Consider the following 22,697-nt stretch of genomic DNA (forward strand, 5'->3'; position numbering starts at 1 on the left):
AAGTCAGGCCACACAACCACCTGTGAGAAAAGGAAAAGGAGGCCAGCTGTCCTCCAGAGCTCCCATTCAGTGGACTTTAGGACACCAAGAAGTTCTTGAACACCTGATAAACATCTTATCCAGCCCACCTGTGCTTGCTTACCCCAACTTTGACCTGCCGTTAGTGTTACACACTGATGCATCAGCTAAAGGCCTCGGTGCAGTCCTATACCAGCGCCAGGACGGGAAGCTGAGGGTTGTTGCCTACGGGTCAAGAACACTGTCTGCTGCAGAGAAAAATTATCACATGCACTCTGGAAAGCTTGAGTTTCTTGCACTAAAGTGGGCAGTGTGTGAGAAATTCCGTGACTACCTCTTCTATGCGCCCCATTTCACTGTCTATACAGACAACAACCCTCTAACCTACGTGATGAGTACAGCAAAGCTGAATGCTGTAGGCCACAGGTGGGTTGGAGAGTTATCTGACTTCCGGTTTGAGATCCGTTATAGGCCAGGAAGAGTAAACATCGATGCAGATACTCTCTCGCGACTGCCACTTGACATGAATGAATATGTAGCTGCCTGTACAGAAGAACTGTCAGAGGAGGCAGTCAAAGCAACATGGGATGGTAGTCGGGTCGCAAAGGAAGAAGATGTGGCTTATGTTGCAACATTGAACTTATCCAAAGAAACAAGACCTCACACACCTGGTTCCCAGTCAACCATCAGTCAGGAAGAGCTCATGAAGGCACAGAGAGAGGATACGACCATCAATGAAGTCATCAAACTGAAGGAAAAGTATAAGAATTTAACAAATCAAGTCAGAAAAGGCTTCAATGGTCCAGTAAAAAGACTCCTCCACGAGTGGGAAAGGCTTCAGCTGGAGAATGGTTTGTTGTGGAGAAGGACACTACAAAGAAAGCAACTGGTGTTGCCCGAAAAGTACAGAACCATTGCCTTAAAACATCTTCACGACGAGATGGGCCACGTGGGAACAGAAAGAGTCGTTAACCTAGCCAGGGACCGATTCTACTGGCCTTACATGAAAAAGGAAATCGAAGCATATGTGACTCGAAAATGCCCATGTATCAAGCAAAAGAAACCTGTGTCACATGTCAGGGCACCGATGGGGTCCATCACCACCACAGCGCCACTGGAGTTAGTGTCCATCGACTACATGCACCTGGAGCGGAGTGTTGGCGGGTTTGAGTACATCTTGGTAGTCGTTGACCACTTTACCCGATTTGCTCAAGCATATGCCACTCGCAACAAGTCAGGAAAGACTGCGGCGGCAAAGCTGTTCGATGACTTCATTCCACGCTTCGGATATCCAAAAAAGCTCCATCACGACCAGGGTCGTGAATTTGAGAACAAATTGTTCAAGACCTTACAACACCTCTCAGGAGTTGGGCACTCCAGAACGACACCCTACCATCCCCAGTGTAACCCGTCTGAGAGGTTTAACAGGACCCTTCTGCAACTACTTCGAACACTGAAAGACAAAGAAAAACACAGATGGTCAGAGCACTTAACACAGATCGTCCATGCCTACAATAGTACGAGGCACGAAGCCACGGGGTTCTCACCTTTTTATCTAATGTACGGTCGCCATCCTTGTCTGCCGGTAGACCTCCTATTTGGACTGGGAACAGAGGAGGAAGTTACATCCCCAAGGGGATACGCAGAAAAGTGGGCAGCAAGAATGAAGGAAGCCTATAAGGTTGCGTCTGAAAACAGTTGCCGGTCAAGTGCCAGAGGAAAACGTTACTACGATCGACATGTAAAAGGAGTGACATTAATGCAAGGTGATCGTGTCTTAGTCCGCAACTTGAGTGAGAGGGGAGGTCCTGGAAAGCTGAGATCGTACTGGGAAGACACTGTGTACACAGTCAAAGAACAACTGAACAGCGGTCCTGTGTACAAAGTGGGCCCAGAAAGGGGAGAGGGAAGAACTCGTATCCTTCACCGCAACTTGTTACACTTAGTAAACGACTTACCTGCTGACTTACCTGCACCAACTGAACCTGCAAAGACAAAAACACTACCTGAACCGGTTCCTTTGTCATCGTCGCTTAATGAGAAACGAAGAAGGGAGAAAGACTTAAATGATCAACATCAGAATGGACTGAGTGGAGACGATGAGTTATCAGACTCAGATGAAGAGGGAGACGCCGGATATTGGCTCAGAATACCTGAAGAAAGGAATCCTGCCTGCGAACCTTCAAGACTTGTGCATGAGCTTGAGACTGACCCAGCCCACTCTCTTCTGCAAAAGACAGTTTACGATGTGACCGAAGACCCAGCGTTCAGCTCACAGCCAGCAGATGAGGGGAGAGAGTTAGATGTGGCAGGGGCACCAGGGCAAGACAGATTCACGTCTACCCACTCACCTAGTAATCAGCCAGGGTTTAGAACAAGTCCAGTAGCCTCTCCAGTTCATCACAGTGCTACAGTTAGAAAATCCACACGCAACAGACAGCCCGCCCTGAGATTGACTTATGAGTCTTTAGGTGAGCCTTCTTACCAGCCACAAGGTAGAGTTGCAGTTGTCAGTGCTAATGAAGTATCACGTATGCCTATGTGGGAAATGCAGCCACAATTCATCCCATATCAGCCTACATACCTCACAATGCCCTACCAATGGTTGCCTTATACATCTTTTGTGCCTTATAATACCACGACAGGAGCATATTGAGGAGTTAAAGGTGCGTAACTCAGTTTAGTTGACGATGCCAGGAGTCATTCTTTTATTTGTTGGGGAGTATGTGACGCCCACTAATGTGTGGTCACATGTAGGGTATTATACATACATTTTTATTTAATTTAATTTAATTTAATTTAATTTATTCATTTATTTTCCCTGTGAAACATTGTTCCAATCTGTAAACAGAAACATGTTGTATGCCTCCCGAACAGTAGGGGCAGTATTAGATGGGCTCAGCTGTTGTACCGCACTTATACAGTGGGGGGCGCCACCTTTCCCCATTGTGTTTGTGACTACCAACTCACTGAAATCCCGTCTCTGTCTCTCTCCTTTTAAACTGTTTAACAGCATTTCAGTGTCGTCTGCGTTCAGAGATGGAAATAAACAGAAAATTATTAACTGTATATATGGTCTCCACTCTGGGACCTGTAACACACATAATCCTCCATCAAACACACATGGTTCCCATGAGAAGAACATCCACTGGATGGATCTAAGAACAGGAAGTGAAGGTTCCTCTGGAAACTGAGTGTTTAGTGAAGCTGAAGGAGTTTAAAAATAGACTTTTAGAGTAACTGCTGCTTTCACATCCAGTCATGATGTCTTTCTAACAAATTCTGATAAAATGAGTCAAACAAGTGCAGAATTCTTTAGTTTGAGATTGTTCCTACATTAATAAGGCTTTTTATTTAAATGTAGTGTTGTATCAACATCTGAGACAGTGAAAGAGTTCCTGTTTTGGTTCTAGAAGGATATGAATTATTCCCAATGAACAGCACTGATTAAAAGGGGGCGGAGTCTCCCTGTATGTGGACTCAGAGTGGAGGTGTGTCCAGGTTAATCACATGTCTAAGTGTGTAAATGAATATAATATAAAGTTGTATATACAGAACACCAGGGTGGTGCATTGACACACTGAAGAACACATTAGCTGACATGTTTCATAACTCTGATGATTCAATAAAATACAAAGTGTTTGGAGTGACTTCATTATTAATATTATGAATCCAAACAGACACATAAAGACTTGTGATGTTATACATCCAATGTACAGCTGTGGCCTGTTCTTAGTCATTCTAAAGCCAAGCAGAGTCACATTAGACACTGACACATCCATCATTAACATTTGGACACATTCAGCTGATTGGAAAGTAGATGGAGGATTATTTAGAAGTGATATCAGTGAACAGCTTCCAGTTACAAACCAGAGCTGGGCTTAGATCTATCAATGTGATCATCCAAACAATGTCTATGATGTCTTTATGTCCACATTAGTGATGCTACATGAGAAAAACTGTCCTTTAAACAAAGAGCAGGAAGCAGAAGCTTTAGAACAAGCCTTGGATTACTGAGGCCTTAGAGACTGTATGCACTAAGATAAATGTCCTGAATAAAAGCTTTATAAACCTAAAGAAGCAGAAGATAAGCATACATGATATAAAAACCAATGAGTAAACATTATGACAACTTTAAAATAATATGATATATATTAGGCAGTGGCTATCCGTACGGTTTGTATCAATATACCGACATTATATCCATACGCAGCGCCCCTCATTGGCTAGTTTAGGTCACGTGACTAAGACTAAACCTAACCCTAAGAATTGTTGTGATATAAGGTTATAACCTAACCCTAAGTACTTCGATAAACGTTCCAGTAGCACCTGGATTTGTCCGTACGGCAACCGTACGAATACAGACTTTCTATATATTAACCTGAAAACTTAAAACAGAATAAGAGTAACATTAAAAAACATGGACTGGTGTAATCATCAAAAAGAACAACAGATTATGTAAATAATTTAATAAAGAGTAATGATGTAGTGAAAGAATAACAGATATTAATCCTAAATATAACAGGTGTTTGGTGAATGTTGGATACGACCTCACTAAGGAGATAGTTGAGCCAAGAAACACAGATTAATTCCAAAAAAAGTCGAGTCAATAAAACTTTATTTTCATTGTTTTTTCATTCTGTAGATTAAAAATAAATAGTTCACATTGTAAAAAAAATACATCATGAAATGTCAACTTATTGTTTTGATATTAACTTTTTATTCATTCAAGATAATATAGAATATATAGTAAAATAAGTCGTGTGTCTTCAATAAATCATTCCAAAGTGGTTTATTTGTAATAAATAACAAACAGTGAAAGTGTTCCATGTATTAGAGTGTTAATAAAAGCAGCTCTAACTACAGACCAGTATCATTGCTTCATCAGCTTTCAAACATTAGAGAAAAAGGCTTTGTTCATAGACTTGATAATCCATCCATTTTCTGACCCACTTCTTCCTTTTTCAGGGTCACGGGGAGACTTGATAAGTTGATTAAAAACACAAGTTGTTGAGCTATCACCAGTTTGGCTTCAGAATGTATCATAGTATGTGATTAAAAAGCTGTAAATGTGTGGTATCAGAGGAACAGCCCTCTTATTAAAAGTGATCAGAATGAGTTTGCTGCGTGGCAGCAGCCTGAACTTGTTGCTAGTTCAGCATGGACATCACAAGCTGAGCTGCAGGAGAAGAAAAGCTACCAAGACCTCCTGAAAACAGCAGTAGGTAGTGATCCAGCATTCTGTCCATCATCCATCAATAAACACACACATTTCATACAATGCAATGCTACAACAAATTTACAAATGTGCATAATTATCTAAAAAAATAAACAGAAAAAACACTTTTACAAATGTTGAAACAGATTTACAAAGGTGATGCATATATTATATAAATGTTATGTAATGTAAATAAAACAATATTTAACAGAAATAAGCTTAATTGTAGTTTTAATCATATTCAATATTTTTTAAACTTGCTTTTATCCCTCCTATGACGTCTATCAAGTATGCAAAATATAAAAGATGGAAGAAATGATAATAATTACTGCTATTGTTCATTGTACTTTTTATTTGAAAAAATAAATGTGAAAAATCACAATAGAAAACAAAACATTTATAAGAATAACTACAGATTGTTAATCACACTTTTTATTTGAAAGATGAAATATTAAAGATCATAAAATATTTGTTCTTTGTGTTTATTTGATTCCTATTAAAGACACTTTGCTAAAAATAACTGTATATTGTAAATATAGGCTTCAAAGTTTCTTCTTGTTGGGTTTTTTCTTTCTTACTATGGACTTTATATTTTGTTAAGCGCACTAACATGACTTTGTTGTTAATGTTTTTATTTACATTTCTAATTAGTGATGAGCCTTGGATTTATTTATTTTTAATAAAAAGATGTAGGTTGGTTAAAAAGATATAAAAACAGTGAAGCTACGCTGTGTAAAAACAATAATAATCTGATATAAAATGTCTCACTGGTACAGACTAACTGCTTGTTACTGCTGTTTTGGCCTTATTGTGTTTATTAATATTTCAGTGACTTGTAGTTCCTAGACTGCTGCTCTATCATCTGCTGACAGTGTAGATGGATTAAACAATACTGTGTGCTAGGGCTGGACGCTCTCCCTACACTACATCTCAGGATTCACTATCTCTACAGCACTTTTTAAAGTTGACTCTTTGTTAATGTTGTTCATTGTCTGTTCTTATTTTTACCTGACCATACATCAAATATGAGTTTATTCTGTTATTGATACTGAGGACAATGTTTGCCTCTAATAGCTCTTTATAATTATTGTGGTGTGTGTCTGGTCCACTTTAAGTGTTGGTCCTGGTCAACTTTTTGATCTTTGAGGCTTTAAAAATTTAGATTTAATGCAATTAAAAAAGGAGTCCAACGCTCCTCAAAGCACATTATTTTTTTTTGTTTTCTGAGAGCAGACATCTTTTCCATGGAAATAAATTCTGTGAGGAGATTTTGCCATTGGTTTATGTTTAAGGATTTTTTGTCTTTCCAATTTAGTAATATTGTTTTTTTGCTATGGCTAGTGCCGCAAGGATTGATTGTGATCGGTTTGCGGGAAGTTGAAGCATTGTCAGGTCTCCTATCAGACAAAGATTTAGAGATAAAGGAATTCTGTAGTCCAAAATGGAGGACAGTTTTTCAGTAATTAGAATCCAAAAGTGTTGCACTGGGGAGCAAAGCCATAAGGCATGTAAATAGGAATCCGCTGTATTCTGGGTGCACTGAGAGCAGATGTCTGTTGGGGAGAAGCCCATTTTATGCATTTTCTGTTGGGTAATGTGGGTTCTGTGGAGGACCTTGTATTGAATTAGCTGAAGATTTGTGTTTTTCGTCATCTTAAAAGTATTACGACAAATTTCTGTCCAGAAATCAATGCTCGGGGTGATTGAGAGTTCGGCCTCCCACTTAGCGATTGGTAAGTAATTACAGTTGGTGATCGAGAGAGCTCTGTATATTTTTGAGAGTTTTTTTGATTTTGTTGAGATTTTTTTCATATATATAGCCAGTTCTGGAGGTTGTAAAGTAGTTAAGTCTAGTGGAGTAGTTTTCTTTATTGTTTCTGTTACTTGTAAGTACTGTAGAAAGTTACATTTATTTATACCGAAAGCTTGGGTTAGATTATTATATGTCCTAAGCTTGTCATTTTCAAAGAGGTCTTGGAGATGAGTGATTCCACTCTCTTCCCATATCTTCAAATAAAGTGGTGTTTTTTTATTTTTAAAGTCGGGGTTGTGCCAGATTGGAGACAGTATACTAGTTTTTAATTGAACATTTGTGATGTCCAGGGATTTCCACCATGCAGTCAGTGTGGAGGCAATTAGTGGGTTTTTAAAGCAGTTGTGATGTTTGAGGGTCGCAGTGATAAAAGGGAGATCAGAGAGTTTAATGTGTTTGCAGTCTAACTGTTCTATTTCTAGCCAGGTGTTGTAGTAATCTTTTGGTTTTAGCCATTCTGTTAAATATAATATTTGGTTTGCTAAGTAATAATGCATGAAATTAGGGGCTTCTAAACCACCCTCGTCTTTGTTTTTTTGAAGGGTTGAAAGGCTTATTTTAGGTTTTTTATTTCTAGCATAGAATTTTGTAGTTGCAGAGTCTAATCTTTGAAACCATTGTTTTGGTGGTTTTAGTGGATCATAGAGAACAGATAGTTTATTTTAGGTAAGATTTTCATTTTAACTGAGGCTATCCTGCCAAGTAGTGAGATGGGGAGATTGTTCCATCTCCGCAGATCTTCTGTGACTTTGTCCAACATCGGATCATGATTTAGTTTAATTAATTCATTTAAGTTTGGTGATATATTTAAGCCTAGATATCTAATTGTATTTGTGGTGGAGGGGTATTGTGGATTTTGGTTTGCAGGATTCCATGAATTTTTTGTCAAAGGGAGGATTGATGATTTTGTCCAGTTAATGGAATAGTCTGATAATTTAGAGAAGCTGTTTATTAGATTAAATACTTCCTCCAAAGAGGATTGTGGTTCTTCCAAATAGAGTAAGATGTCATCCGCGTAAAGATTAATTTTGTGTTCTGAGATGGATGAGTGGATTCCTTTAATAACAGAGTTCTGACGTACAGATGCTGTGAGAGGTTCAACGAATATTGCAAAAAGCAAAGGTGAGAGTGGGCAGCCTTGTCTGGTTCCCCTCTGCAGTGTGAAGCTTTGGGATGTTATTTTGTTTGTGGTTACTGAGGCCTTAGGTTTATTGTACAGGGTGGAGATCCATTGGATGAATGATTCTCCGAAGCCAAATTTGCCAAGGACAGTTAGGAGGAATGACCAGTTTACTCTATCAAATGCTTTTTCTGCATCGAGTGACAAGATTATTTTTTTCTTTTTAGAGTTCTGTGCCATGTTGATCACATTAAACAGTCTTCTCACATTGTCTGTGGAGTGTCTATTTTTAATAAATCCTGTCTGGTCTTGGTGTATAATTGACTGTACTACTTTCTCTAACCTGGATGTGAGTGCTTTGGAAATAATTTTTAAGTCTGTGTTAATAAGTGAGATGGGACGATAGCTTGAGGGTAATATGGGGTTTTTGTCTGGTTTAAGTAATAATTTAATGTTCGCTGTATTCATGTGACCTCCTACATGCCCTTTATTTTTGATCTCTGTTACTACTCTGAAAAATAGTGGAGCCAGCATTGACCAGAAATGTTTAAGGAATTCAGCAGGGAACCCATCTGGACCTGGTGCTTTGCCTGTTGACATGCTGTCTAAAGCATTTTGTAATTCTTGTAAGGTTAATGGTGAGTCTAAGGTGGTTTTCTGATCTATAGTGAGCTGTGGTAGGTTTAGTTTATTAAGAAAGGTTTTAATATCTTCAGGGTCAGGGTTTAAATTTGATGAGTATAAGTTTTGATAATAATCATGAAAGATGTTATTAATGTCCTGAGGTAAGTTTAAAGTTTGACCTGCGTTATCAGAAATTGCTGCTATAAAGGAATTTTCTTTATTATGTTTGAGCTGATTTGCTAAATATTTGCCTGATTTATTATTGTAGTCAAAGTTTTTGTATCGTAATTGTTGCAAAATGAAGTCGGTTTTTTTAGATAAGATGATATTCAGATTAAGTTTTGTATTTTGGAGTTTTTCCCATAAAAGTTCAGAAGGGTTAGCTGCGTATTCTTCCGTAAGTTTTTTGATCTTTTCTTCAAGTGTTTTTTCTGCTATCTGTTCCTGTTTTTTCTTAAAAGAAGAGTATGATATAATCTTCCCTCTAATGACAGCCTTGCCAGTTTCCCAGAGTAAGGACGGTGATATTTCCGGGGAGTCGTTTGTCAATAGAAAGTCCTCCCATTCTTTTCTTATTATTTTTTTAAATTTACTGTCATTAAGTAATGAAGTGTTAAAGCGCCATAGAGAGGATACTTTCTGATTAGAGTCACACTGCAGGGTGAGGGATATTGGGGCATGATCGCTAATAATTATAGGATGTATTTTAGAGGACATCTTATGTACGATGGAATTATTTGAAAGAAAAAAGTCAATTCTGGAGAAGGATTTATGCACGGGGGAGAAGAAGGTATATTCTTTTTTAGTTGGGTTATTCAGTCTCCATACATCTCCTATTCCAAGATCTTCCATGTAATCCATTAATACTTTAGCAGATCGAGATGGTTTTGTATTTGAGCACTTACTAGATCTGTCCAATGATGTGTTGAGCGCCAGATTGAAGTCACCTCCGATGATTAGAGACGAGTCTGCAGAAAGGTCTGAAAGCTCTGAGAAAATTCTATGGAAAAAATCAGGGTCATCATTATTGGGGGCATATAGATTAAGAATTGTGAAACATTTATTATAGATTACTACTTTGATAATAATATATCTACCCTCTGGGTCTATGACGGAGTTGATTATGTTAACGGGTAACCTATTGTTGAGAAGAACCGAGACTCCTCTTTGTCTGGAATTGAAACATGAATTATATATCTTATTAAAATTTGAATGTCAGGGATTTTTCTTCTGATTTAAGTAAGTGAGTTTCTTGAAAGAAGACAATGTCTGCATTTAATCTTGATACATAATCAAATATCTTAATCTTTTTAGCCTGTGAGCGAATGCCACGCACATTCCAAGAAGTTACTGTAAACTGATACATAGAATGAGGTGAGTGTTAGTCCATACAGGTGTGAGCATAAGTGAGAATCTGTGAGCATTTGTGCACTGTGTTGTAAAAAGTTTGGATGCAAGGAAAGAAAGAAGAGGAGACACATTTATCATGCGATAGCACCACGGGGTAAAGGACTGGATTGAATAGATTAGTGAAAAGCACAAATATACAATGACAACAACCAATATCAAAAGAGTAAAAGGAGCAAGGGGTAATTATAGGAGGTATAGGAGGTGGGGGGTGTTGTGGGTGTTGAGTGAGTGTGAAAGAAAAAAAAGAGTGAGGGGTTCGAGACGAGTGAGTTGACATGAGGGTAGAGAGTGTCCTGTGAGAGAGTACGTGCCAAAAAGTGTTTACCAAAATCTAAGCCAATATGTAGCATACATACAAACATACATACACATACGTGTCTATATATACCTATCCATGTTTTTATTTTAGTGTTATTATTATCTTTATGTATTTATTTATTTTAATTATTATTATTGTTATATATATATACATATATTTTTTAAAATTTTTTTTTTTTTTTTATGGAGTTATCATTATTTTATATATATTTTCTCTATTTATATATATATATATATATATATATACATATATATATATACATATATACACATACACATACATATAAACATATATACATAGACATATACATACATATATACATACACATACACACATACATACATATACATGCACATATATACACACATACACATACACACATAAACATATACACATACATATATATATACATATACACACATACACATACATACACACATATCTACATACATATATAAACATATGCATATACACACACACACATACATACACACTTTTTTTTTTTTTTTTTTTTTAAATGTATTTATTGTTTTTATTTGCCCTTTTTTTTTTTAATGTACAGATATATACATACACACACATACAACATATATATTTATTTTAATTTTTTTTTTAAAATAATGCTACCTTAGCTTCACCATAAGTGGAGAATTATCCTTTCAATGTTAACTCACATAACACCTGTGTGTTTTGTTTTTTTTTTTTTTTAAACTTCATTATTATTATTATTTTTTAGATTTGTCTTTTTCAGTAGAGCCAGGGCGTGATGTTTAAGTCCCTAAACAGTTGGCCATCTATGTAAAGCTTGTCTACGACCAGTTTGGAATTTTTGCCTTTCTGTCGGTTTTCTTTAAAGATAGGATACAGGGTTTTTCGACGTTCGTTTATTTCCCGAGGGAATTGATCGTTCATGCCGAATTGCGTACCTTTAAGTTCCCGACCTTTACTTTTAACCTGGATCTTCTGTTGAAAGTGCTCAAATTTGGCAATGATGGGACGTGGACGGTTTCCTCTCCGTGGTCCGAGGCGATGGACACGGTGAAATGTGATGTTTTTCACGGTTTCTGCCGGGATTTTAAGCGCCGACGACATGAAGTCTTTCAGCAGAGCATGTGGGTCATCGTTGGGGGTTTCTGGAATACCTGAGAATATTACGTTGTCTCTCATACTGCGAGATTGGATATCCAGGACTGATTCTTTAAGAAACTTGTTTTCTTTTTTCAGCTCTTTTACCTCGGAGCTCACCGCAGATAAAGCCGAATGGATATCATGATTATCTTTTTGTAAGTCCTGGATTTGTTGATAGGCAAATTCCAGGCTGACTTTCATTTCCTGAACGTCTCGGTGCAGTAAGTCGAGCACATCCAGCCTCTTAATTATGGTCTGTAGGAGTTCCGTGTGGGATTCTACCTCGAGGTCTGATGTATCGGTGGCCGAATCGTTTTTCCGGCGCTTCGCCGACTTACCTGATGTATTGGCTTTTGGTCCGGGCTCCATCACGTACTCAGCGTAATATCTATCTATGAAGTCCTCGAGGTCCTCCACTCTGGCTGGTGAGAGGGCGCGTGGTCGGCTCTCGTTGTTGGCGTTGATTTAACGGTAAAAATCGTTAGTATGTGCACGTAAACAGGATCGGTAAACTAGTCACGGCAGCGAGCCGCCATGTTGAATTTTCTCAGCTTGTCATGTGACTCTCAGAACATCTCGCGTGACTTACCTCTCCCTCTCCGTGACTTCAAAGGCTTTCAAAGGAAGTGTAATTGGCCTTTGGTTTAGGATAGATTAGGAGAGAGGAATGATAAATAGCTGCTACACCACCTCCACGGCCTATGTCTCGTGGCATATGAGTATTTAAATGACTGGGAGGAGTGGCTTCATTTAAACTAACAAATTCATCTTGATACAGCCATGTTTCAGTTAAACAGAATAAATCAAAGTTATTTTCTGAGATAAGGTCATTTACTAGTAGAGATTTGGATCTCAGTGATCTAATATTTAATAGAGCACATCTAATGCTTTTATGTTTTGGTGTTTCTAGATTTGAGATTTTAATTTTTTTCAGATTTTTATAATTGATAGCTCTTTTATTTGATTTTATGTTAAAATCATTGTGAAATATGGGTCGGGGGACAGACACCGTCTCCATAAAATAATATTCATCACCATCACAACAGTTGTCATGGCGATGAACACAGCTATCATAATAGCAATGGGAGGGAAACTGTCCTAAGGCAAGCGCAGAGGGGCGTGGAGGACTCCCCCTCTGTAACATGGTCTCATTCATGAGATGTCATAACAGTGACTGTACCATGTTTTCTGATAGTAGAGATGCTCCCTCCAAAGTAGGATGGATTCCATCTCTTCCTATCAGGTTCGGTTTTCCCCAGAAGGATCTCCAATTATCAATGAAGCCCACCTCGTTTTCTGGACACCACCTCGATTGCCAGCGGTTAAATGATGACATGCGGCTATACATGTCATCACTGGTCAGATTTGGTAAGGGACCAGAGAAAATTACGGAGTCCGACATTGTTTTAGCATAAGGACAAACTGATTCAATGTTCACTTTGGTTGCTTCCGACTGGTGACGTCGGGAGTCATTAGTGCCGACATGGAGGACTATCCTATCAAACTTACGATTACTCTTTGCCAGCAACTTTAGATTTGATTCTATGTCGCCCGCTCTGGCCCCTGGGATGCACCTCACGATGCCCGCTGACTTCGCTAGCTTCACGTTTCTCACTATGGAGTCGCCAATTATCAGAGTTTGTTCCCCGGTGAGTGTGTTGTCCTCACGGAGGGGGGAGAACCTTTTTGAGACGTGAACATGGTGGTGTCCCGAGCGGCTTTTTGACCTTCGACTATGCTTACCACGGACAGTAACCCACTCATTGCTGGCCGGGGGGGAGGCTAAGCTAGAGCTAGCACGGTCCGCACCGGCTAGGTCCTGCTTGCTAGCTTCGGTTTTGGTATCAGGGGTGCGGAACCGTTTCTCCAGATTGTTGATCCTCGCCTCCATATCTAACAGTATGCTACACTTTATGCAACTATCATTGTCCCTAAAGGAGGACGAGGAGTAACTAAACATCTGACACACCAGGCAGGAGAGCGGAGGGGAGGAGAGAGAAGCCATAGGTGCTAAATTTAAGCTAAGCTAAGCTAAGCTAAGGACAAAAGGAAGTTTAAAGGAGATTACACTGCCAATAAGAGGCGAGATTGCTTTTTACTTAACCTTCGTACGTTTAACTGTACGGTAAAAAATTAAAACAAGTGTTTTCAAGGCTAAAATATCAATGACAACAAGTTTGATTAGAGTTAGCAGAACACAGTAGTAGAGCGCTGCAAGCAGCGGTAGAGCGTAAACAGGAAATGATCGATACGTCACCACGTCAGCACAACACTTAATGGCAGTCTCACAGTCCAAACAGGGTAGCATGTTGAGATCATAATTCATATACAACAACTTCCTTACTTACTACTAATAAGTAATAATTCTGAATTTATTGAGGGAAAACTCTTAGTTAATGGCTTACTGGTTGTATATTGAGGCCATGCAGAATAAGGCATTAATAAGTATTTAATAATGACTAATTAAGAGTCAGTATGTTTAGTAACTGTAATGCTAATAAGCAACTATTTAATGGTTAGCAGGTGTTCCCTAAACTAAAGTTTTACCATTTGATTTATTTCAAGATCTTAATTTTATATAAATGACTATAAAATGACAAAACAACAAAAGTGTACAACAATTATTACAACGTTGCTGAAAACTGAACGTAGTGGGCACCATCGCTCCGTAGGGGAGCAAAATTACAACGTTGGGGGCCCCTACGCTCAACAGCACTGGAGAGAACCCTGGAAATGTTATTTTTTTTCCACAAAATATTGTAAACAGAACTTTACAAATACTACTGTAAGGTTTTTTTCTGTCCTTTCTATTCAGATCATTGAATTGAACAGATCTGAGGACAGATTACAACAATAATACTTTTTCTCAGTGTAGTTTATTCTTAGAGTTAGGGTTAGATTAGAGTTAAATTATATGTAATGTATGAGACTTGTGAGTGTTTGATGAATAGTTTGTTGAACTCAGCACTAAACGTTGTCTGTCGCTCCAACATTTACAATCACAGCATTAATCAGTTACTATATTTTGGGGGAGGAGCCACAGATCAGCTCCATCTTTAGACGTTCTCCTGCAGAGAGCACGGCTCTCCAAATCCTCCAATAGTTGACGATAAGACATGTCAGCACATTCCAAGTGTTCTTTTCAGCTTGTCCTGTCAACGCTGTGTTTATAACCTGTTACACCATTTACTCACACCATGTACTATATTATTATATTAATAACTTTTATTAATTAGAGCAAACATAACACATGAGGTTTGACATTGATGAACACTCATAGACTCTGTGTTCTATCTGTAGTTTCACTGTATGAGGCCATTATTGTAACAAAACTATGTGTGTGTGTGTAACACAATCTGTGTGTAGAATTAGGATTTATTAACATAGTTGTCTGTGTGTAATTCATTCTGTGTGTCTGTAATCACATCTGTATGTGTGTGTCATCAAACCAGGACATTCTATTGGCTGTCTCTGTACATGTGACTTTTAGAACACATTTGGAGAATAGCCAACTTTTAACTTGTAACTCCTGTAATACCACTAGAAACCAGCAGTTGTCACTGGTACCAAGTGACTGACCCTCCAATTGGATGCATATATTTATATACCTATGTCATATAACATATAATATCATATAACATATCACTTATTAATAAAATGCGTTTATAACCAAACCACCTCAAACAACGCAGAAGAAGAAGAAGAGGAAACTACCACTAAATAAATCAGAAGAAGAAGAACAGGGGAAATGAACACTGTGTACATGCACCAATACAACTTTATATATCTTGACAAAGAGATCAATAATGCTGATCAGTTACGATGCATCTCTATGGATACTAGATGATGACAGAGATCTTCATTATAACGTCTGTTGTTGACAACATCACGTTCACTTGATAAATCGTTGCCTCGGCTCCTTGCGACAGTGAGACATATAATAATAATAATAATAAAAATATTAATAATATATATTCCATCAAAGACAGAACAGAAAAACACATACAACACCAATTCATGTACTGTTTGTTCTTTGGTTATTTATGTATTTATTTAGTGTAGGAAGAGGACCAGAGATAAACACTGATTTCACACGTCTTTAAAACGTTAAAGAGATGGTTAAACTCACTCATAGTTCACATTGATTCACGTTGTTGTTTGTTCCTACATGTAACACTATTTGAGTAACAGTTGGTGGCAGCGTGGGTAACATTTGGTTCAGTTTGTCTCAGATAGTGTGAACTGTAGCACCTGGAATACAGTGTGTGATGACATTAAATAATCTGGTGTTCCTAGTTATTGAATCACCAATAATGAGTGACTAGGAATGTGTGTGAACCTGTTACACTGACCAGGAGCGTCTGATGGTGAGAGGGTCACTGATGGCTGCTAGGGACCCTCCATCGTCGGAGTCGGCCGGTGTGGAAGCGGTGTTTGTTGATGTCTGTAGGGCTGTACGTGGAACCAGAGTGTTTCTGTACTGCTGCTCTGAGAAGTTTTAGACAGGCTATGGAGGATTTGAACTGATGGGAATTCAGTCCCAGCAGTGGTGGAGACATTTTCCTGGTGGTTGTTTCAGTCGCTCAGTTGGACTGAGTTTGTCTCCATTTTCGTATGAGAGGGCTTCAAAACGATTATGGAGAGTAAGCAGAGGAGGGACAATATAAATGAATAATTTCACAATATTTTCCACCTTTAATGTGACCTATAAACTGTACAATACAATTGAAAAACAAACTGAAACATTTCAGGGAGATGAAGTAAAAATAAAAAAAACCTGAGAGAATGAGGTTGCAAAAGTGTCCACACCCTCTTACACAGACCCTTTTTAAGAAAAATTGAATATCTTGGAAAAGTTGTTTCAAAAAGTTAAACTTTCATAAATTATAGATTCAGGGTTCACAGTTTAAACAATTTCAAGAATTTGTTTATTTTTATTTCCAATGAAGTGCTAAGAGCCCACACATGTCAGCCTAGAGCATCTTGCTAAGCTGCGCAGTGACGCACATGCTGGTTTGGCCATGTCCTTCACCTACCTCCTGACCATCTGACGAAAGCTAATGACCCAAGGGCAGGAGGTTGGAGATGGCCAGGAGGCAAGCCCCGCACACGATGGGTCAACATTATAGTAGGTGATCTCAGACAACACAGACTTGTTGTGGAGGATGTAGATCTGCTGGTACGGGACCGCCAGCTCTGGAAGAGATTGGTTCACATGGACCGCCCTCAGCACATAATATATACAGTATATATATATATATATACAGTATATATATATATATATATATATATATTATGTTTTAAATGTTTGCCCTATTTAGTGTGGTGTGTTAAAAAGCCAGAATGAAAAGTGGCTCATTGAGAGTGGTATGCGCCCCCAATAAAAAAAAAAAATACATTTTGATGGACTATGTTTGTTATTTGAAGTGGTGTTGATGTAAATCTCAGCAAACAGTGGAAGGTGAAAGAGAAAAGGCTTTGTAGGAATGGTCTCCAGTGTGTAGGTGAGTCTTAGACAGTGTGTGATCTTCAGATTTATGAAGGATTGAAGCCAAATAAAGCCTCAGTCCAACAGACTTGTTCTCCTGTTCAGTGGAAACATGCTGAGATGTTCCACACGTGAGCTGAGCTCCAAAGGCTGCTCCACACTCACTGCACTGTGGCTCTGCAGGACATCACCCACTGTTACTGATGTTCACATGATGTTAGCAGAGCTTCCTGTGCTTTCCTCCAGCTGCTCCTCAGCATGTCTGAGTGTCTGTGTCTTCTCCACAGCAGCTTGGAGGGTGTGGATGGTTCCTCTGGAGCTGAGTGTGACTCCATCTTTACGGTGTGTACGTCTACAAAGACACTAAACTTGTGTCAGCTTGTGATCAAACCACTGTACACACACACACACACACACACACACACACACACACACACAGATGATTGGAGCAGACCTTCACTCATCATCACCTTAAATGTGTTTGTGTTCCAGCTGCTGGAGGACAACATCATCAGCTTTGTTAAAGCTGAACTCAAACACATGCAGAAGCTTGTGGATGGAGATGATCCAGAGTGCTCAGAGAGTCAGATGGAGGATGAAGATGAGGAGCAGAGGAGGAGCAGGGAGGCCTTTCTGAACATCACACTGTATTTCCTGAAGAGGATGAAGCAGGAGGAGCTGGCTGAGCGTCTGCAGAGCAGTAAGAGCATGTGAACATCTTCACTGTGAGGAACATCACATGAAGGACACAAAGCTGGCTTTTCTTTTTCAAAGCATGATTCAATCAGTCACATTTAATCTGAGGAACCATCCAGACTGAGAACATCACACACTTTGATCTCCAATGTTCAAACCTGCTCTGACTTCTCCACTCTAACATTAAGTTTGTCTTCATTCAGGAACAAAAGCTCCTCGATACCAACGTGAGCTGAAGTCCAAGCTGAAGAAGAAGTTCCAGTGTGTGTCTGAGGGCGTGGCTAAAGCAGGAAGCCCAACCCTCCTGAAGGATATTTTCACAGAGCTCTACATCACAGAGGGAGGGGGAGCAGAGGTCAACCAGGAACATGAGGTCATACAGATAGAAACAGCATCCAGGAGATCAGACACAGCAGAAAGAGCCATCACACTAGAAGAGCTCTTTAAAGCCCCTCCTGGAAGACCTCAACCAATCAGGACAGTGATGACAAAGGGCGTGGCTGGCATTGGGAAAACACTCTTAACACACAAGTTCACTGTGGACTGGGCTGAAGACAAAGCCCAGCAGGAGGTTCACTTCACATTCCCACTAACCTTCAGAGAGCTGAACGTGCTGAGGGGGAGGAGCTTCAGCTTGGTGGGACTTGTTGATCACTTCTTCTCTGGAAGCAAAGAAGCAGGAATCTGCAGCTTCCAGGACTTCCTGGTTTTGTTTATCTTGGATGGTCTGGATGAGTGTCGGCTCCCTCTGGACTTCCTCAGCACTCAGACCCTGACTGATGTCTCAGAGTCCACCTCAGTGGAGGTTCTGCTGATAAACCTCATCAGAGGAGAACTGCTTCCATCAGCCCGCCTCTGGATAACCACACGGCCTGCAGCAGCCAATCAGATCCCTCCTGAGTGTGTGGACATGGTGACCGAGGTCAGAGGGTTTACTGACTCTCAGAAGGACGAGTACTTCAGGAGGAGGTCCACAGATGAGGAGCAGGTCAGCAGCATCATGTCCCACATCAGGACGTGTCGTAGCCTCCACATCATGTGCCACATCCCACTCTTCTGCCGGATCACTGCTACAGTTCTGGAGGACGTGTTGAAGATCAGAGAGGAGGGAGAGCTGCCCAGGACTCTGACTCAGATCTACAGCCACTATGTGGTCCTTCAGAACAAAGTCAAGACAGTGAAGTTTGATGGAGGAGCTGCCACAGATCCACACTGGAGTCCACAGAGCAGAGAGATGATAGAGTCTCTGGGAAAACTGGCTTTTGAGCAGCTGCAGAAAGGAAAGCTGATCTTCTATGAGAGTGACCTGACAGAGTGTGGCATGGACCTCAGAGCAGCCTCAGTGTTCTCAGGAGTGTTCACACAGGTCTTCAGAGAGGAGAGCAGCCTGTACCAGGAAAAGGTGTTCACCTTCATCCACCTGAGCCTTCAGGAGTTTCTGGCTGCTCTTCATGTCCATCAGACGTTCATCAGCTCTAAAGTCAATCTTCTGGAGAACTCATTGATGTTTAAATTCAAACAAACTCTTAACCTTCTCCGTAGTGGAGGTCAGCCTGACTTAAAACTTCTCCATCAAAGTGCTGTCGACGAGGCCTTACGGAGTCCAAACGGACACTTGGACTTGTTCCTCCGCTTCCTGCTGGGTCTTTCGCTGCCAACCAATCAGAGGCTCCTACAAGGCCTGCTGACACAAACAGGAAGTGACTCACAGACCAATCAGAGAACAGTTGATTACATCAAGGAGAAGCTGAGTGAGGGTTTGTCAACAGAGAGAAGCATCAACCTGTTCCACTGTCTGAATGAAGTGAATGATCACTCTCTGCTGGAGCAGATCCAACAGTCCATGAGATCAGGACGTCTCTCCACAGAGAAACTGTCTCCTGCTCAGTGGTCAGCTCTGGTCTTCATCTTACTGTCATCACAAGAACATCTGGATGTCTTTGACCTGAAGAGATTCTCTCCTTCAGAGGAAGCTTTTCTGAAGCTGCTCCCAGTGGTCAAAGCCTCCAAGAAAGTTAAGTATGTGACTTTCGAAGAACATGTCTTTAATTCTCTCACAGACAAACATCTGTAAGGTTTCTCTGATTCTTCATCAGGTTGAGTTCCTGTGGTCTCTCAGAGAGAAGCTGTGCAGCTCTGTCCTCAGTCCTCAGCTCTCAGTCCTCCAGTGTGAAACATCTGGACCTGAGTAACAATGATCTGCAGGATTCAGGAGTGAAGCTGCTGTGTGAAGGACTGAAGAGTCCTCACTGTAAACTGGACTCTCTCAGGTCAGTGGATCACATGTTCCATCAATATTGTCCTGTTCCTTGTCTCCTCACTTGTTTCCTGAGTTGTGGATGTTTTTCTGAATCCAGTCTGTCAGGTTGTGTCATCACAGAGGTGGGCGGGGCTTCTCTGGCAGCAGCTTTGAGCTCCAACTCCTTCAGTGTGAGAGAGCTGGACCTGAGCTACAACCATCCAGGAGACTCAGCAGTGAAGCTGCTCTCTCAGAGACTGAACACTCTGAGGTGAGACACATCACAGCAGCTCATCACATGTTCACATCAATCCCCATCACATGTGTGACAGAGAGCTGTATCAGAGGAATGTGATGAAGGTGTGAGAGGTGGGACACTAAAGGAGGAGGACTGGGACAGGTTAGAGGGATGAAGGACAGAGTCTGGTGACCAGTGTGAAGCTTAGGTATAATGGTGGTGGCTGTGGACAAAGAGAAGGAGTGAGTGGTAATACAGGTATTTAGAATCAACATGTCTAAAGTTAAGCCGACTATGAGTTTCATCCCACAGTCTAAGACATGCCAGTGCATCGTAGACCGATGTATGTGCAAGAACCACTACTGCAAACCCAAGCGCTGCCCTGGACACGAAAATGCAGCCAGGCTAGCAGAAAGAGTGGGGGCCAGGGAGCCTAGACAACCTTCTCATGGATGAGCAGCCCTCCAGATGCCCCTGAGACCCCAAGCCGAGAGGCAGCAACCTCCCCCCACACACACATCCGAGAAAGCACCAAGGAACCGAAGACCCAACGCACCCCGCCACCGACCCCAACCCCCAACCCCAAGGCCCCCCACCAAGCCAGCCGGCCAAGCTCGCTGGGCCCTCATTTCGAAACGCCAAGCAACCCGCCCCAACCCCGCTACAGATGCCAGCACCCCCCAGTGCGCCCACTCTCCACACCAGCAAGGCAGGCCGCCCAGGGCCAGCACATACCGAGGGCAGCCCCCAAGGCAACCAGGCCACACCCAAAGGGAAGAGGCACCCCCACGCCTTGCCGGGCCGACACTGCTCGAAGAGACCCTCCAAATAGAGCCCCCAGCAACATGCCCCCCAAGACCCACCGCCCCGCCATACCCGATTGCACCATCCTGATGTATTTGTACCCATCCATCAACAGAGGAGCCGGGCCGCCACCCGACAGGCCCAAATATGTGATCCTACCCACCTTCCTGCTATGGTGCCTCTCCATTCCCCAATCGAGAGGAACTTCCCTATCCCCTGTGTGAATGTGTGTGTTTAGTAAATGTATGAGGTGCAATTAAAAGAAAGGGGATGGAGGGGAGCGGTGCTCCCCATCCAACTTTTGTGTATATATGGGTCTGTGGTGCAATAGCTCCGGAGGGTGGAAGTGGTGGTTGCACCCTCTGGGGGGTGGTGTGTTGAGGTGTGATTAACATTGGAGGGATTGGTAGGGCAACTTGAGGTGGGAATGTCGCCCCAGTGCCACTACTCAGTCGCCCAGGCGGCGGCCATCTTTGCAGATCATCTGTGACTTTATCCAGCAGCGGATCTAGGTTCAGTTTAATTAATTCATTTAAGTTTGGTGATATATTTAAGCCTAGATATTTAATTGTGTTTGTGCGGGAGGGGTATTGTGGGTTTTGGCTTAATGGATTACATGAATTTTTTGTTAAAAAGGAGGATTGACGATTTTGACCAGTTAATGGAATAGTCTGATAGTTTAGAGAAGCTGTTTATTAGTTTAAATACTCCTTCTAATGAGGATGGGGTTCTTCCAAATAGAGTAAAATATCATCCGCATAAAGATTAATTTTGTGTTCTGAGATGGATGAGTGGATTCTTTTAATAACAGAGTTCTGCCGAACAGCTGCTGCGAGAGGTTCAACGAATATTGCAAAGAGCAAAGGTGAGAGTGGGCAACCTTGTCTGGTTCCCCTCTGCAGTGTGAAGCTTTGGGATGTTATTTTGTTTGTGGTTACTGAGGCCTTAGGTTTAGAGTATAGGGTGGAGATCCATTGTATGAATGATTCTCCAAAGCCAAATATGCCAAGGACAGCAAGGAGGAATGACCAGTTGACTCTATCGAATGCTTTTTCTGCGTCAAGTGACAAGATTATTGTTTTCTTTTTAGAGTTCTGTGCCATGTTGATCAAATTAAACAGTCTTCTAACATAAATAAAGGTCTGGAGACACATAACATCCTAGCTGATGAGCAGAATGACTTTAGAAAATGTAGGGCCTGCATTGATCATATTTATGTTTTATCATCTGTGCTGAGGGCCAGGCTGCAAGAGGGAAAACCAACATTTGTCTTTTTGTTGATTTCCAGAAGGTTTTTGACTGGATCAACAGGGATCTTTAATGTATAAATTACTGGATTATGGCATTACTGGTACATTCTATGATGATGTCAAATCACTCTATAAAGCCCCAGTTGCATGTGTGCAGATCAATGGTTTAAAAACTGGTTGGTTCTCCACCATGTTTGGTGTAAAACAAGGAGATGTGTTGTCTTTGTTTTCCCTTTATATAAATAATGTGGTAAATGAAATTATGGAAGCTAATCTGGGTATTTGTATAAATAACTGTAATTTAAGTCTTTTATTGTATGCTGATGATATTA

At 40.7% G+C, this 22,697-nt stretch overlaps 1 protein-coding gene across 1 annotated transcript in view; it reads left to right on the forward strand.

The window, feature by feature from the left end:
• Positions 1–123: 123 nt before the first annotated feature.
• LOC114460292 (uncharacterized) overlaps positions 124–22,697 on the forward strand; it is a gene marked incomplete at its 5' end in the record, with an annotated part of 28,902 nt that continues 6,328 nt past the window's right edge. The window contains 6 exons of the mRNA XM_028442227.1: positions 124–2,431; positions 16,006–16,104; positions 17,637–17,838; positions 18,038–19,853; positions 19,931–20,104; positions 20,192–20,344. Coding sequence (XP_028298028.1) covers positions 124–2,431; positions 16,006–16,104; positions 17,637–17,838; positions 18,038–19,853; positions 19,931–20,104; positions 20,192–20,344 — 4,752 coding nt within the window. The remainder of the gene's footprint in view (positions 2,432–16,005; positions 16,105–17,636; positions 17,839–18,037; positions 19,854–19,930; positions 20,105–20,191; positions 20,345–22,697) is intronic.

The sequence above is a fragment of the Gouania willdenowi genome, unplaced genomic scaffold (assembly GCF_900634775.1).
Source record: "Gouania willdenowi unplaced genomic scaffold, fGouWil2.1 scaffold_41_arrow_ctg1, whole genome shotgun sequence".
NCBI classification, from domain to species: Eukaryota; Metazoa; Chordata; class Actinopteri; order Blenniiformes; family Gobiesocidae; genus Gouania; species Gouania willdenowi.